Below are 17058 nucleotides of genomic sequence, written 5' to 3' on the forward strand. Positions count from 1 at the left end.
GTAGCTACCTGGCCCAAAGCCAGAGATGTGAATTTAGTAGGTCTTGGGTAGGGTCTAACATTTGCAAGTTTAAGACATAGGCTGGCCATACTAATGTGGGTAACAATTGAACCATACTTTCAGAAATACTGCTATAGTATTTCTGGGGACCTTTTGTCTTCCTTTTCACAACCACCTTTCTTTTTCTAAAGAATGTGTTCCTCTCCATCCCTTAGAAGAAAATTCTAGCATGCACATATGTTTTTCATCCATGTTTATTTTGGCTTTATACCTAGGCATGTCGATTTTCCATCTTTAACTCCATAGTGCATCTGTAACTGTTCACCTAGGACTATGCACTAGTCTGTTAGTTTCCCCAGTAGTGGGACCAGCATTTGTCACCCTTCAGCTCTCACCCCACTAGTTTGTAACTTGCTAGTCTAGCATCTACACAGCCTCCCATTCACAGGGCAGGATTATCAAAGTCTATGCTTGGTGAGAAGAAAAAAAACCTGGGCTTCCTCTCCTCCATCCCCTATAGGCCTCTGGAGGATTGTTTAAGTGTGTTGGTGACATGTTGCTCTGTATCTACTAGGTAGTTTTTATTTGTTTATTTGTTTTCTGATTAAAGCTACACAGGCAACTTTGAGACTGTGCTGGCCGCTCTATTTTAGCTCCCCCCATTCTTTTTAATAATGGAAGGCTATGAATGTTTCCCAAAGGAAAATATGCTCTTCAGTGAGTTCAGGAACATTTACACGAATAACCAGCCTGTGATCCTACTGCTGGCTCTCATTGTTTAGCCAGGAGGGCATCCCAGTGGTTTGGCAGGGACATAGTCTGCCCAGATTTGGGGCAAAGGCATACCTTCTAATACTGCCTCTGGCTCCAGAAACTCCAACCAGTGCCCATGCTAGGTTCCATGTTGCTTTCCCTAGGAGAGGGTACCATGGTCAACTAGACTATCTTCATTCCCTGGAGAAGCCAAGGGGAGACCAGCAAGCCAAGGAAACAAATGGAGTCAATTAAAACCCTTGATCCATCCAAGTTTCTGGTTAAGCACATTACACAGCCCAGCTCAACACTCTTAAGCCCCAGTAATGAGATGATATGCTTAGCCCAGACAGGAAAAGGGGTCAGTAGTTCCAGAAAGTGATAGAGTGCCTGACCACCTGCCTCACTTTTTCTTGGGCCTAGGCATCCTCCAGCACTTCCACATTGAGAAGATCTCCAAGAGGATGTTTGAAGAACTCCATCACTTCAAGCTGGTGACCAGGACAACCCTGAGTAAGTAGTACCTCTCTTTACTCCTCCCTGGAAAATGCATCTAGCTTTTCAATGTGGCATAGCCACAACTGAAGTCCCTCTGTGTTCTCAGTGAACATTAGCAATGCTAAATATTAACAGCACAGGGTATTCTTTTCTCCTCTGGAGTACTTAGCAGCAAATAGGGTAGCTGAATATAAACTGAAAAGCTTGGGCAAGATGAATACAAACCCAGAGGTAGCTTACACTCAGGCTTCACATCTGGAAAGCTGTGTTCTCTGATGGTGGGGATGAGAGAGAGAGAGAGAGAAAAGAAATACATATCCTTTCCTGTGTTGTATCAAAGCCCTTTGACTCTGACCCCAGGAAGGTCATATTTCTTTAGGAGCATTCAGTCATTCAAGCATACTTGCAACTCTCTCACTTTCTACACTAGATGGAGCCTAGGGACTAGATACTGCTAAGCACTGTGGTTGGAAGTGGGAATAGAAGTGGGGGTGGGGAGCACTTGTAATAGAATAAAAGACACAAAATTTCTATCCACAGGGAATTCTAGTGGGCGAGACAGAACATGAAAATGCCTTCATTATGAATTAGTATATTTTGGAGGAGTTAAATACCTAAGCGCTCAGGGTAATCTGCAAAGAACAATGAGATAAGAGCCAGGTGGGCTTAGTCAGGAAGGCTTCGGGGAGGAGGTGCGTTTTGAAAGGAAGGGTGTGACTGGGCAACAGGTCAAAAAGTCAGTCCAAGAAGAGGGTGTAGCCTAAGAGAAGACTCAGACAGGAGCAAACAAGAAATGTGGGTGGGAGTGAGGAATGATCACAAAGGCCACATAGGGTGCACTGAAAGATGAAAGGAGTTGGTAGGAAGTAGTCAGAGCGTCCAGAGGAAGCCAGTGAAAAGTTCACCTATAAGGTAAGTAGCATTGGGAATTGCTGCACAATTACAAACAGCATAGTGATATCAAAAAGGTGCTTTGGAAAGATGTCTCTGGGCTTTTGGATAGATTTATTCAGCACCTACTTTGATGAAGCCAGATTATGAAGAGCCCAATTTGCTATGTTAAGAAATTGAACTTGATCTTCAGGCCAGAGAACCGCAGTGGAGATTTTTAAGCAGGTGAATGGTGCATTCAAATCTCTTTCTTAGAGTTCCTTGCTGTGTGGAGTGAGAGAGTTGGCGACAGTGTGAATTAAGAAGCTATTATACTATAATAAAACAGTGAGATAAGGGGCAAGAGGTCACTGTGAGAGACATTTTGAGGTTAAATTAACAAGGTAGGTATCAAAGACAGAAATGAGTTTGGAATGACTCGGCGAATGTAATGCCCAATTCATCAGTGAGAAACTGAAGAACAAGCAGGTATTGGTGGGGAAAAAATGAGCTTCACTTGGAACACATTTAGATTAAGCTGATTGAGAGTCAGCTGAGAGAAGTTAACCAATAGATAGTTGGAAATAGAGTTGATGAGGTCAATTGTTTGTCTTCTCAGGACTCATAGAAAAAAAATGAACAATATGAAAATTTGAATGCAGGTGTTGGCCTTACATGTGAGAAAGGAATAATTTCAGCTTTTTGCTGAAAGCACCTGACATTTGTATTTCAGATATCCTGGTGGGTCCACAAGTAACTTGATGGGGTGTATTGGTTCTGTTGAATTTGCTGTGCTCTCCTCTTACACTCTCCTGACCATTTTGTGTTTGCCTTTTAGGCCAGTGGAAGATCTTCACCGAAGGAGAATCTCAGATCAGCCAAATGTGTTCAAGTCGTGTATGCAGAACAGAGCTAGAAGATTTGGTCAAGGTTTTGTACCTGGAGAGGTCTGAAAAGGGCCACTGTTAGGCGAAACAGAGAGAATTGGATAATGTCAAGCAAGAAAATTCAAGCTGCAGCTGGACTGCCAGCTTATTTTGCTTAAGTCAACAGTGCCCTAAAACCCCAAACTCAATTGCAGTCAATTATTTACGCCATGCACACAATAACTTGCTCCTCTATGTGCAGTGGTATGTCAGCCCTTAGACATCTCCTCTATAAGGACTAGAAGAGACTTGAATGATTTGTAGGAAGTAGAGGAGGGATGGAACACCACATTGTAGCTCTAGTTTCCTAGAGAATCACAGGTTGTCTTTACAGGTTAAAAGTAGGGTTTCTATCTAGAAAGTTACTCAGATGAAAGAAAGAGTAAGAAGTGCCTAGTAAGAGGTGTTGCATATAGAGCAATTAATTGTATGAAACTATACTCACTGAATATTAGAATGTCTTCTGTTCCATAAAATAAATAACAACTCTGGGGCTGGGGATGTAACTCAGTTTGAGAGCACCTGTCTTACATGTGTGAAGTACTGGCTTCCATCCGCAGCAGTGCAAAAACAATTAACTCCCCATCTTCCAAACACATAAGTACACTTACACTCACATGAACTTGAAACCAGCCTCCACTCTGCCGCTTTCCTTTCTCAGCTCCCAAGTACCTTGAAGACTGCTGGTGTCCAGGAGAATACATACAGGATTGTAAGCAGGAGGCTTGTGCCCTTAAGCCTTTCAGGTAGCTGTTGAAGTCACCAACTATAGTAGCAGGTGAAGAGTAAGGACACCATTTCATGGCCTCATTTAGTTTGAAGTGATAAATAAGTTTTTCTTAATGAAACCCTTTTTTCTTTTCTCCTAGAACCTGTGGAGCCTCTATAAAGAATTTAGGATTTGGTAAAATTCTCAGAAACTGAATTCATATAAGATAAAATAACTTTTGAAGAAAGGAATTGATAGACGTCAAACAGGCTATCTTTGTTTTCACTGCAACAAAACACACCAATTAATAGATTGGTATTCACTAATTTTCTTGAGATCATAGTTGTCTAGCCAGAAAATGTAGGTTGAATTATTAAATTCTAGAAGCTCCTTAAAGGGGCACTTTTCTTCTTCCAATTGCAGGAGTTGTTTTTTGACTTTGTGAAGAGGCTCAATCCTCATGAGCTTCTGAATGTTGTCTCTTCAGCTAAGAGAGTTATTTTTTATTCAGGAGGCTGAGAATTTGTCCTAAATCTTACTACCATCCTTGCCTTATCCACCAAGCATGGATTTGAATCGGGGATTCTACAGAAGGCTTCCCCTAAATGTCCATTTGCAGCTCAATACCACAGTATAAATTATCCATTGTGAGGCCTGGCTTTAGAAATCATCTTTGTGGGAAAACTATAAATTTTTCACAAGAAGATTCTTAAGCCTGCCTTTTGGATTTGTCCCCTCCAAAGGGAATGAATGAACTCCAGTGAATGTTTAGAAGTATCAAGGAGCCAGAAATCCCACATTTCCCACTCCATGACCATAAGTGTGTGAACTTCCTTAGTGTATTTGACACATAAGGAAAAACATAAAAAGTCCAGTTCTTATGGCATAAAAGAGTCAGTGCCCATTAAAGAGACATAGGGTCTTGTGACCAGGACTGCATGGGACAGGCCTCTCACCAGCACATCACACACATTCTCAAGAGAGGGAAGTAGGACATCCTGGGCTACAAAACCATAGAACATTATTGTGGGGGTGGGGCAAGGCTGGTTAAGCAGCTGCCATCTCCCTCTCAGGGGTGGCAGTATTGCCATAGTGTGGAGACCAGTAACCGGGTCCTGAAGCAAAGTGACGATTGTCCTTCTAGATGATTCACCCCAAGACCTTCCCAACCAGGTGTTCTCTGAAAGCTCATCCTTAAGGGAACACCCAGAGAGCATCCCTAGATAGACTCCTGCCTCCGGGTGCTGGGATACACCTTTCCAAAGTGCTGTAGGAAGCAGGAGCTGGGTAGTTGTGTTAACTCAATGTTAAAATCCTCAAGTATTCAGTGTTGTGTAGGAAGTAGAACATAGGGTTAAAAAAGAGGCCAAGTCACCTATAATTAGTAGAGAAGAATGGACGTGGTTCTTCTTGTGTATTTATTTGTATCATAAACACACTTGGGACAGCAAAGACCGTAAGCACCATTTTGCAGTTGCAGCCACTTTCTACTTAACTCATGTAAACAAGTAAGAGGAACATAACAGTATTACCCTTTCACTCTTCTTACAGGACATGTACCAAAATATGGTACTTATTTATGTAGTCACTGTGTTTCTGGATTTTTAAATTAATAAAATTTTAATTTTGAAAAATCATCTGCAGGCAAGTTATGTGAGTGATTGACTCTGGTCAATAATGACCTTGGACTGGGTAACAGGTGGTGGATGGTGATTTCAGTCACCTTGACATCCCTCCCACCAAAGCATAGTAGTTAACAGTATGAACTTGACAGTCAGGCTACCTGGATTTTTAAACCAGCTGTACCCTTACCAGCTGGGTTTGTCAGTTTCCCCAGCTATAAAATGGGATAACAGTGGTACTATTGGATGCAGTCTTGCAGTGAGGATTGATTTAGTCAGTGCATATAAAGTCACCAGAACAGTGCATCCATTAATGACTATGGATAGTCAGGGGTGGCATGGCACTGAAAGGGATTTCTGGCCTTCCTTTATGCCAATGACTTAGGTTTGAAGGGGACCTCAATTTTGATCTCTGTCCAGAAATTTTTGAAGCCAAAATTTGTCTAGGGACCAGGGCAAGAGTTGTGTCATGCACACTGAACCAGACTAAATTCCCTCAGCCCCCCAATACCAACCAAACGTGTGCTGTCTACCACAGAAGTCAAAATATGACAGTGCTTCAAGAGAGCAGTCAAATGTGTCAAGTGCTGTCAACATGTCAAATAATATAAAAGCCAAAAAGTATGCAATTAGGGTTGGCAATGTGGAAGAAGAGCAGTGTCACCGGAGTCACTGGAGGAGATACCTAGTTGGAGTGGATTGTAAGAATTGAGGGGGATGAGGACTTGGAGATAGCAGTTTAAGGCCACTCATTGGAGAAGCTGTCCTGCAGAGTGTGGAGAGATGTGGTGAATGAAGTAGCAGCAGAAGGAAATGAGGTCAAAGGAAAGTCATTTTGTTTTCAGTATGGGAGCTATTTGGCCATATCAGAATACTGGTGGAGAGATACTATAGAAAGAAAAAGATTAAGGAAAGTGGGTAATGGGGGGTTAACCTGTGAGGATGAGTGAAATGCCATGACTGCATACTATACCCAGAACTCATAATTCTTGACCCACATTCTGGACAGAAGTTCAGCCTTTGGATGCTAACCCCTTCCATTAAGCTGCACCTACTTCCACAGCTCTCTTATAGCTTGGTCCCCTTTGTACCCAGCTTACTTTCTTCTGGAATAATGCTCACCTCCACTGAAGAAACTTCAAATAACTCAAACTAAACATTTTGGCTCTGTCTTGTACTCTTCCCTTTCCTTGATCAGCCATATCCAAATTTCACCCAGTCCTGTCAATTTGGTCTCCCAAATGAAGGTGATATTTGTAGGCTTTTGCTCTCAACACCTCTTGGAGAAATTTTTCCCCCACATAGTCTCCACCTGTGATTCCCAGGAAGCACCAAATATCATCTCAAGGGCACAAGAGCAAGTCTTGCCTTGTTACTGCTTGCTACCATGTTAACCACCCTTTTATTCATTTCTTCCTTTGGCTCTTGAAGGGACTCAGAATATACCCCTCAAAAATGTGCTGTGTTGGCATAAGGATTATTTTGAGCTAAAGGCAATTAAGAATCAGTATCTTCAAGAAGAGCCCTCTGTCCTCCCATTAGCTGCCAAAAAGCATGGCTGGGCTTGATGGCACATGCCTGTGACCCAGCTATTGGAGGGATGTAGGTAGGAGGATCATGGTTGGAGGCCAGCCAAAGCCAAAGAGTTTGACCCCATCTGAAGAACAAACTAAAAAGTTAAAGGGCTGGGGTGTGATGCAAGTGCAAGAGCACTTGCCTAGCAAGTGTGAGGCCCTGAGTTCAAATCTCAATAATACCAAAAAAATCAGGGCATAAATTTTCCTTTTAGGCAGGTGCCCCCTGCCCCACACCAAGCAAAGAAGAGTGACTCATCACTAAAAATGGGATGTTGACACCAAGGTGATTTTACATGAACAGACCTTACTAAAATAGCCCTTATTTTCCATTCATTCCCTCATGTGATTTCTATTTCCTAGTCACTTCCCCACAGTTTATTATCCTTTAAGGTCAAGTCCTATATCCTTTGTTAAAAGAACATAAAAGAACAGCCAGGCACTGGTGGCTCACGCCTGTAATCCTAGCAACTCAGGAGGCAGAGATCAGAAGGATCACAGTTCAAAGCCACCCCGGGCAAATAGTTCGCGAGACCCTATCTCAGAAACACCTAACACAAAAAGGGTTGGTAGAGTGGCTCAAGGTGTAGGCCCTGAGTTCAAGCAATAGTACTGCAAAATAATAATAATAATAATATATCAGCCCTTGTCTAAGAACATTTTTGAGCATCACTTCCTTTCTGTGAACTTCTGTGCATGTAAATACTAATAAAAATCAGATGCTTTTTCTTCTATTAATCTGCCTTTTGTTAGTTAAAATCACAAGTCCAGAGTCACTAAAACTAAGAAGGTAAAAGAAAAGTTCACCCTTCCCAACACCTCTCTCTATGATGGACGCTGCCAGAAGAATCTGTTCATCCACTCCATCCATCTCCACACATCTTTTGACAGTCACCACTGTGGCCAGCTGTGCTATAGCTGGTGGGGCTCCTTCTGCCGGCCTACCGGCAGCACCACAGCAGTGGTGCTGGGCGTCTTCTGTGTTCCCCAGCCTCACTGTATCCTGTGCACAAGTGAAGAAAATGCCCTCCTTCCTCCCCACCTTTGATGTTACTTTGTCACCTCACATTAAAGGAGTCAAATCATTCCTGAGTATGTTTTTGAGCACCAAGAGAGGGTCTTCGTGTGCCCCAGAGTGTCACAAGTTTTCTTGGAAACAAGACTTTCAGGTTCTACTTTCAACCATTTGCTCAAGGCTCAACAGCCAGTGGTGCAGAGTCTGCTCGAGACACAAGCCCCTAAGACACAAATGCGATTGTCCTCCAAAGTTCTTTTCTGCTTTAGGGCACATATAGTGCTCTGATTTCCACCCTCCCCCCTCCAAAAAAAAACATTCATATTAACTTCAAGGCTCCAACCACACCAATGTACCAAACACATTTGAAAATTCCCAGACACATTTGAAACCTCCAAGGTGGTTCCTTGAATTCAGGGTTCCAGTCATATCACAGAGTTCCCACAAATATTTCAAACACATTTGTAATTTTGTGCCTTTGAATATGTACTTCCCACGACTAGGATGTTCTTTACTCCTCTTTGACTGGCAAACTCCTTCCCATCCTTCAAGACTCAGCCCAAATATCAGCACCTCTGTGGAGCATTGCCTTCTCTACCATTTTTTCTTTCTCTCTATGTAGTGTATCCTCCAACCATGTTCCTGGAATTTACTATGTTCTCAGTTCCCTTTACCTAGAATCATTCCCTGATTCTCACCATCCCCTGATGTCTTTAATTAATGAACACTTACTCATCTTTTTAAAGCTCACACTGCTCATCTCCTTGTCCACCTACTTCAGGCATGATTAGTTATTTCCTCCCCTGTGTTCCCAGGAAATAACAACCAAAGTGCATAGCCACTGTAGCAATCAGGTGGCATGCATGTTTTCTCATTTAATGCTCCCCACAGCTCTACTTGGTAGGTACCATTATCAACCTTATTTTAGAGAGGAGGACAATGAGAGCACTTCCTTTCACTGCCATTTGTCATGCACTGCATAATGACGTTTCACCAATGATGGACTGCATGTACAACAGTAGTCCCCTAAGGTTATAATAAAGCTGAAATGTCCTATCATCTAGCGATATCGAAGCTGTTGTAATGTGGCAGTGCAGCACGTCCTCGTATGTTTCTAGTGATGCTGGTGTAAACAAACCCACTGTGCTATTGATTTGTATAAAAATATAACTACAGTTATGCACAGTACATAATACTTGACAATGATAATAAATGACTATGGTACTGGCTAATTATTTATTGTACTATACTTTTAGTATCATTTTAGGGTGTGTTCCTTATAAAAATAGTTGAGGGATGGAGTGTGGGTCAGTGGTAGAGTACAGGATGTTTGCACAATGGCAGAATCACCTAACAATGTATTTCTTAGAATACATTTGGGTCATTAAGCAATATGTGACTGTATATGTAAAAATGTGAAGTATTTGTGCAGCCAAGGTCTTTCTAATTACAGAGCTCTGAGAAGGCAGGGACCCAGTGCCCAGCATTTCTAGACACTAAATATTTTCCAAGTAAAGAGTCCATCTGATAGGATTCTTTCTGTAGTTGGAAAAAGAAAGCAGCACAGGGAAATCTTAAAAATACAGTCCGTCAGGATGCCTCCTCTGTAAACTACTCTAAGGAAAACTAAGAAAATCTGAGTTAACAGACACAAATGAAGATGTACTTGTTTACTTAGCAAAATGGTTTGTCATATCATTTTAAACAACTGACAAATATTCTGTTTACACATAGGTTTTTTAATTCTAAATCAGATGTTTCTGCATTTATGGCACAGGCCTCACAGCAATACTCATCTGTGAAGGATTCTGGCTACAATTTCAGTATTGTGGATGAGGTAGCCAGGCATCCTGGCACATACCTATAATCCTAGCACTCAGGAGGCTGAGGTGGGAGGGTTGTAGGTTTAAGGCCAGCCTGAGCTACATAGTGAGACTCTGTCTCAAAAATGGAAAAACATCAATATTGTAGATGAGAAGCAATATCTGTATTTCTATGTAAGCTATTTTTGTTGCATTAAAACCTTTAGAATAGGTATAATACATATAACATGACATATATCTGTATTTTACTATTGTGTGTCACCATTTGTGTGTGAGTAGTGTTATGATTTGAATATAAAATGTCCCCCACAGGCTCTGAAGCCTTGGTGGTGCTGTTTTGGGAGGTAGTGTAAACATTAGTAGATGGGGCCTAACTGGAGGAAGTAGGTCACTGGGGGGCGTGTCCTTAGTGGCTGTGTCTTGCCCTGACTCAGTCCCTCCTGTACTCTCTCTGTCTCTCTGCTTCCTGTTCACCATGAGGTGAGGTGCTTTACTCCACCACATGCTCCCCACCATGATGTTCAACCTCACCTCAGACCCACAATAATGGAACCCTCCACTCATGGACTGAAACTAAAATAAATCTTTCCTCCCTTAAGTTATCTTCTCAGGTATTTTTGTTACAGTGATGAAAGTTGGACTAACAGAATCAGGCCCCAACATAGTGTCTATGGAGCATTCACAATGGCCCACACAAGAGACTCAAGGCCTCACTTCAAGTTAATGTACACAAGAGGAGTTCTGAATTGTCTGCAAGTATAAGTAGCCCCAATTGAGGAATGAAGTATTAGACAAAAGTTTAGAATCTGGCATGCATTTTCTTACAAAAACACCATTCTATTTGATGCTCGGATTTCAAGGCCAGCCCAGACAAGTCTCTTGAACCCTAAATATAGTCAAGTTATGTGTAATACTTAATTAGTACCTGCTTAAACCTGGTCTGGGGTGGGGGGACAGGGGCAGGTGGTGAGGAGAGGAGCGAGCAGAGAGTTTCCTCTCACTTTTCTGGATGGGATGGGTGGGAAGAGGCCAAGAGCAGGATCTAGCCAAAATCTCAAACAAGACAAAGTTTATGCCTGACACCCTCCTCTCTCCCTCCATCTCATCACACACTCTCCAGTTTGGATACAGTTACCCCACCTGCCTTTCTTCACAAAGAACCTCAGATGCCACTATTATTAACTACCTGGCTCAACAAACTGTGAAGCTCTTCAGGCCAGCTGTCTGCCATTATGAAGGAAGCAGGTTTAGTGAAGTGAATGAAGGTTGCTTAAGTTTTTCACATATAAAGGCTTTATTAATCTTTATTACCCTCAAAATGAGTTCCCCAATTACAGAATTACAGGCTGAGGGCTGAAGTGGATGAAATCCTTTGGGCGGTGGACGCAATGGAAGGGAGGGGGCATAGCGTTGGAGGAATGGAAGAAGTAGACAGCATTTAGCTGGCCTTGTGTGTCATTCCCAAGTATCAGTAGGCCCCACCTTCACCCTTTGTAAAGAGCACTAGCGTTAGTTATTCCTACTTTTCTGCTTTCCCCTTTCTTTCACTTCTGAGCCTGCTAATACTCTGAAATGCTTGGGTTAGGGTGTGTTTATTATGAAAAGGAGCAGCTTCCATGGCAGCAGAGGTGCTCTTCAGGAGGAAGGTGCTACTGGTCTCCATGGGTTGCTGAGATCAGCGGTCTGTTTATTTTTCCTTGGCACTCACTTAAGGTGTGGTCTTGTGCTAGTGTTAGGAGGGAGAGGTGAGAAACATTTCTGTTTTGTTTTGTTTTGTTTTTTTTTGACAGTTCTGAGGTTTGAACTCAGGGCCTTGCCCATGCTAGGCAAGTGCTCTGTCACTTGTGCTATAATGCCAGCCCTTTTTGCTTTAGATATTTTTCAAATAGGGTCTCACATGTATGGCCAGGCCAGCCTGAACTGCAATCTTCCTACCTATGCCTCCCACATAGCTGGGATGACAAGTGTGTAACACCACATTCAGGTTTATTAGTCGAGATGGGGTGTCAAGGACTTTTTGCTCAGAGCCAGATGCCAGTGTCTCACACCTGTAATCCTAGCTACCCGGGAGGCAGACATCAGGAGAATTGTGGTTTGAAGCCAGCACGGGAAAATAGTTCTTGAGACCCTATCTTGAATAAAAAACGTCACACAAAAGGGCTGGTGGAGTGACTCAAGGTGTAGGCCCAGAGTTCAAACCCAGCACTGCAAAAGAAAAACAAAAAAACAAATAACTTTTTGCTCAGGCTGATCTCAAACCATGATTCTCACAATCTCCACCTCCTGAGATTAACTAGGATTCCAGGTTGATCCCACTAGCAAATTCTCTTTTAAGAGCTGGGAAAGTGGCTCAAGGGGTAGAGCACCTGCCTAGTAAGTGGAAGACTCTGAGTTCATCAAAAAAGAAACAAGTAAACCATTTGCTTTGGAACTCTAGTAGCTCAAAGAAGGAGGAAAGCAGTTTCAACTTGGGTTAACATCAGGCAGAAAATGGAACTCAAGCATGACTTTGAAGGAAGTGCCAACCTGGCATAGCCCCCCAGAAAAAGCCTTTTGGGGCTCCTGCTGTAGAAAAGGAGAGGGACTGACCCCATTGGACTTCCAGGAATTAGAACAAGAACTTGACTTTAGTGCCAAGGAGAGGAGGAAAAAAAATCTCTGCACCAGAAACCAGGAGTATGGCTGAAATCCCATGTCTACAAAGTAGGGAATCCTGATTAACCACATTTTTTCCATAAAAATGATTTAGGAATTGTTGCTAACCATAATTTCAATAAAATCCCAAGGTATAGCATGGGTCATGGCTATTTCCAATGTTCCTTTAGTTCAAGTTGTAGTAACAAGAGGGTTTCCATTCATCCATCAGCTCTTTGTGGAATACTTCCAGTGGGCCAGACACTACACTTGGCTTTGGGATTCTGAGGGTGAACAAAAAGATGCATCATCTGCTTAGACATAGGTGACAGTCTACCAGGGAAAACAGACAAAAAAAGTAGTTAAAATGGGATGGGGGTGTGAAAGGGTAAGTCCAATGTGCTAAGATGGAACAGAGGGGGACTCATCCTCATAATGGAAGAGCAGGAAGATTTTCCAGAGGAAACAACAATAAGGTGAAAGTTAAGAGTCAGTACTTAGGTTTCCACATCATATTTTGTTTGAAAATAGGGTCTCATTTGCTTTAAAAGAGTGGGAACAACACTTGGACTTAAAGCATTGATCCGTCAAGTGGCTCCTGTTACAATGTAAGTGTGCCTAGTAAGAAAAAGCTGGGTACCTACTATAAACTCTCACTATAAAGAAATTCCACCAAGTAAAATAAAGAACAGAACCTTAAGGAGATGGAACACAAGACAGGGAAATTTTGATGGGGACATTAGTTGGCTTTCCATTGCTATGATAAAATACCCGAGAGAAAACAACTTAAAAGGAGGAAAGGTTTATTTTGGCTCTTGATTTCAGAGGGTTCACTAGGTGGTTACTTGGCCTGGATGCTTTTATGCCTGTATAGAGGCAGAACATCATGGTAGAAGGGTGTGGCAGAGGCAGTCTGCTCACTGCCAGTAGCTAGAGATAGAAGGAAAGCTGGTTATTTTTACAAAGCCCCTCCCCTCCAAACCTGTTAAGTGATGAATCCACAAATGAATTAATTCATTGATGAGAGCAGAGCCCTCATGATCCAATCACCACCCGAAGGCCCTACCCCCAAACACTATGTTGGGGACCAAGCCTTCAACACATAAGCTTCTGGTGGACATTTACGATGCAAACTACACAGGGGGAAAGGATATAAATCTGAACTATTATCTGGCATGTCAGACTTAAGTACGGCTCTCCAGAGGGGACAAGGGAACCACTTGGGTGTGAGGTGAGGGCAACGGTACACCAAAGTGAAAAGTATTTTTTCATTTTTATTGGGATATATTCATTGTACAAGGAGAATTCATCCTGGCAATTCTGAATATATTTACATTGTGCATTGTACATTAGATCACCCCCACCATCATCACCCCCAACCCCCTCCCACTTAATGCAATTACAAGAGGTTTCATTGTACTATTTTGTATATGTATATGAAGTCCATCAACCATATTCTCTCACCTTCATCTCCTCCAGTCATCCTCACCCTTCCACAAGTTACCCCCACGCACACACGCACACCATACCTATTTTACAGTCCTGTCTTGTTATTAATTCCAAAGTAAGTATTCAAAGGGGTTTCTTGACATATCCCCACTGTGAGTGTACTTTACTTTGGTCAGTTCAACCCCTTTGTTACTCTCCCTTATCCCTTCCCTCCCACCCCCCATTATGTAACAGCTTTCAATACATATCCTTATATCCTCTACCTGCACAGATGTAATGTGTTTTTGTATATTGTTGGCTCTCTATTATTCTCCTTTCCTTTCTCTCCTCCCCTGAGTTCCATAGAGTAGTTCCACTATTACAAACATTTTCTACATATAAGTTCGTACATAATCATGTTTTTGTGTATATGTTTATCTTTTGGACCTATCTTCCACATATGAGAAAAAACATGTGTCTTTTGTCTTTCTGAACCTGGCTTACTTCACTTAACATCATTTCCTCCAATTGTATCCATTTACCTTCAAACCACATGGTTTCATTCTTCCTTATGGCTGAATAAAACTTCATTGTGTGTATATATATGTATGTATATCACTATATATATATATCACATTCCTTGATCCATTCATCAGTTGTGGGGCATCTGGGTTGTTTCCATACCTTGGCTATGGTGAACAGTGTGGCAATAAACATGGCTGTGCAAGTGTCTCTATTACATCTTGACTTATATTCCTTTGGATGTATGCCCACAAGCACTATCACTGAATCCTATGGCAGTTCTATTTTTAGCTTTTTAAGGAATCTTCAAACCACTTTCCATAATGGTTATACTAATTTGCATTCCCACCAACAGTGTATAAATTCCTATTTCACTGTATCCTCACCAGCATTTGTTACTGCTTTTGCTCCTGAATATGCCCATTCTAACTGGGGTGTAAAGAAATCATAGTGTAGTTTTGATTTTTGTATTTCTCTTACAGCCAGTGAAGTTGAATGCTTCCTTGTGTATTTACTGGCCGTTTGTATTACCTGTTCCTTTGAGAAATCCCTGGTGAATTCACGTTCCCATTTCTTCATTGGGAAATTGATTCTTTGGGGGTTGAGTTTTTTTGAGTTCCCTATAGATTCTGGATATTAGCCCCTTATCCTATCAATAAATGGCAAAGTTTTCTCCCATTCTGTGGGCAGTCTCTTGAATCTAGTCACTGTTTCTTTTGCTGTGCAGAAGCTTTTTAGTTTGATGCAGTTCCATTTGTTCATTCTTTCTGTTTGTTATTGAGCTATTGGAGTTCCATTTAGGAAGTTGTTGCCTATGCCTTTATGTTCCAGTGTATTTCTTACTACTTCCTGTAGTTATTTCAAAGTTTTAGGCCTTCTATTAAGGTATTTAATCCACTTTGAATTGATATTGATACAGGGTAAAAGACAGGTTCTAGTTTCAGTCTTGTGCATGTGGATATCCAGTTTTCCCTGCAACATTTGTTGAAGAGGCTGTTTTTCTCATAGTGTGTTTTGGGATCCTTTGTCAAAAATCAGTTGGCTGTAGCTGTGTGAATTTATGTCTAGGTCTTTTATTCTGTTCCATTGGTCTTTATGTATGTTTTTGTACCAATACCATGCTGTTTTTATTGTTCTGTAGCATAGTTTGAAGTAAGGTTTTGTGATACCTCCAGCATTGGACTTTTTGCTCAGAATTGCTTTAGCTATCCAAGGTCTTTTGTGTTTCCATATGAATTTCAGGATTGATTGTTCTATCTCTGTGAAGAATGTCATTGGAAGTTTGATAGGGATTGCACTGAACGTGTCGATTGCTTTGGGTAGTATAGCCATTTTCACAAGGTTGAGTGTGCCATTCATAAGCATGGGAGATTGTCCCATCTTCTGGTGTCTTCCTTGGTTTCTCTCTTCAGTGATTTAAAGTTTTCATTGAAAAGATCTTTGGTTTCCCTTCATTAAATTTATTCCTAAGTATTTTATTTTTTCAAGACTATTGTAAATGGGATTGTTTCCCTGATTTCTTTTTCAGTTTGTTCATTGTTGTTGGTATATAGAAAGACTATTGATATCTGTATATTAATTTTGTATCCTCCTGCATTAGCAAAAGTGTTTATGATTTCTAAGAGTTTTTGGTGAAATTTTTAGGGTCTTTTAGATATAATGTCCTATCATCTGCAAATAGGGATGGTTTGACTTCTTCCTTCCCTATTTGAATCTCTTTTATTTCTTGCTCTTGTCTCATTGCTATGGCTAGGAATTCCAAAACCATATTGAGTAAGAGTGGGAAAAGTGGATATCTTTGTCTCATTCCTGACTTTAACAGGAATGGATTCAGTTGTTCTCCACTGAGTATGATGTTGGCTATAGGTTTGTCATATATAGCCTTTATTATGTTGAGGAATATTCCTCCTATTCCTAATTTCCTCAGTGCTTTTATTATGAAAGGATCTCAAATTTTGTCAAAGGCTTTTTCTGCATCTATTGAGATGATCATGTTATTTTTTTTGTCTTTGCTTCTGTTTGTATGTTGTATTAAATTTGTAGATTTGCATCTGTTGAACCATCTCTACATCCCTAGGATAAAACTGATTTGGTCACGGTGTATGATCTTTTTGATATGTCATTGAATTCAGTTTGCCAGTAATTTTTTGAGAATTTTCATGTCTATATTCATTGAAGATGCTGGTTTGTAATTCGCTTTTTTGTTGCATTTCGTTGAGTTTTAACATTAGTGTAATACTGGCTTCATAGAATGAGTTTGGTAGTGTTCCTTCCCTTTCTATTTCCTTGAAATGTTTGAGGAGTGTTGGTATTAGTTCTTTATTAAATGTCTGATAGAATTCACCTGTGAATCCATTAGGTCCTGGACTCTTCTTTGTTGGGAGACTATTACTGCTTCAGTCTCATTGCTTATTATATATTGGTGGTTGATATCTTCTTGGTTCAATTTTGGTTAGTTAAGTGAATCTAGAAATTTATCCATTTCTTCTATACTTTCCACTTTACTTGAATGTAAGTTTTCAAGGTATTCTTTAATGATCCTCTCGATTTTATTAGTATTTATAGTTATGTCCCCTTTTTCATCTTTGATTTTATTAATGTGGTTCTTTTCTCTTCACTGTCTAGTAAGGTTGGCTAAGGGATTATTGATCTTATTAATCTTTTCAAAGAACCAACTTTTTGTT

General features: G+C 41.0%; 1 protein-coding gene across 7 annotated transcripts in view; it reads left to right on the plus strand.

Moving 5' to 3' along the window:
* Chrdl1 (chordin like 1) overlaps positions 1-5393 on the plus strand; it is a 133591-nt gene extending 128198 nt beyond the window's left edge. For all 7 annotated transcript variants that reach the window (XM_074062594.1, XM_074062599.1, XM_074062598.1 and 4 more), the window contains 2 exons: positions 1177-1266; positions 2960-5393. In XM_074062594.1, the coding sequence (XP_073918695.1) occupies positions 1177-1266; positions 2960-3090 (221 nt within the window). In that variant the 3' untranslated portion in view covers positions 3091-5393. The remainder of the gene's footprint in view (positions 1-1176; positions 1267-2959) is intronic.
* The last annotated feature ends 11665 nt before the right edge of the window (positions 5394-17058 follow it).

The sequence above is a fragment of the Castor canadensis genome, chromosome X, assembly GCF_047511655.1.
Source record: "Castor canadensis chromosome X, mCasCan1.hap1v2, whole genome shotgun sequence".
In the NCBI taxonomy this organism is placed as follows: Eukaryota; Metazoa; Chordata; class Mammalia; order Rodentia; family Castoridae; genus Castor; species Castor canadensis.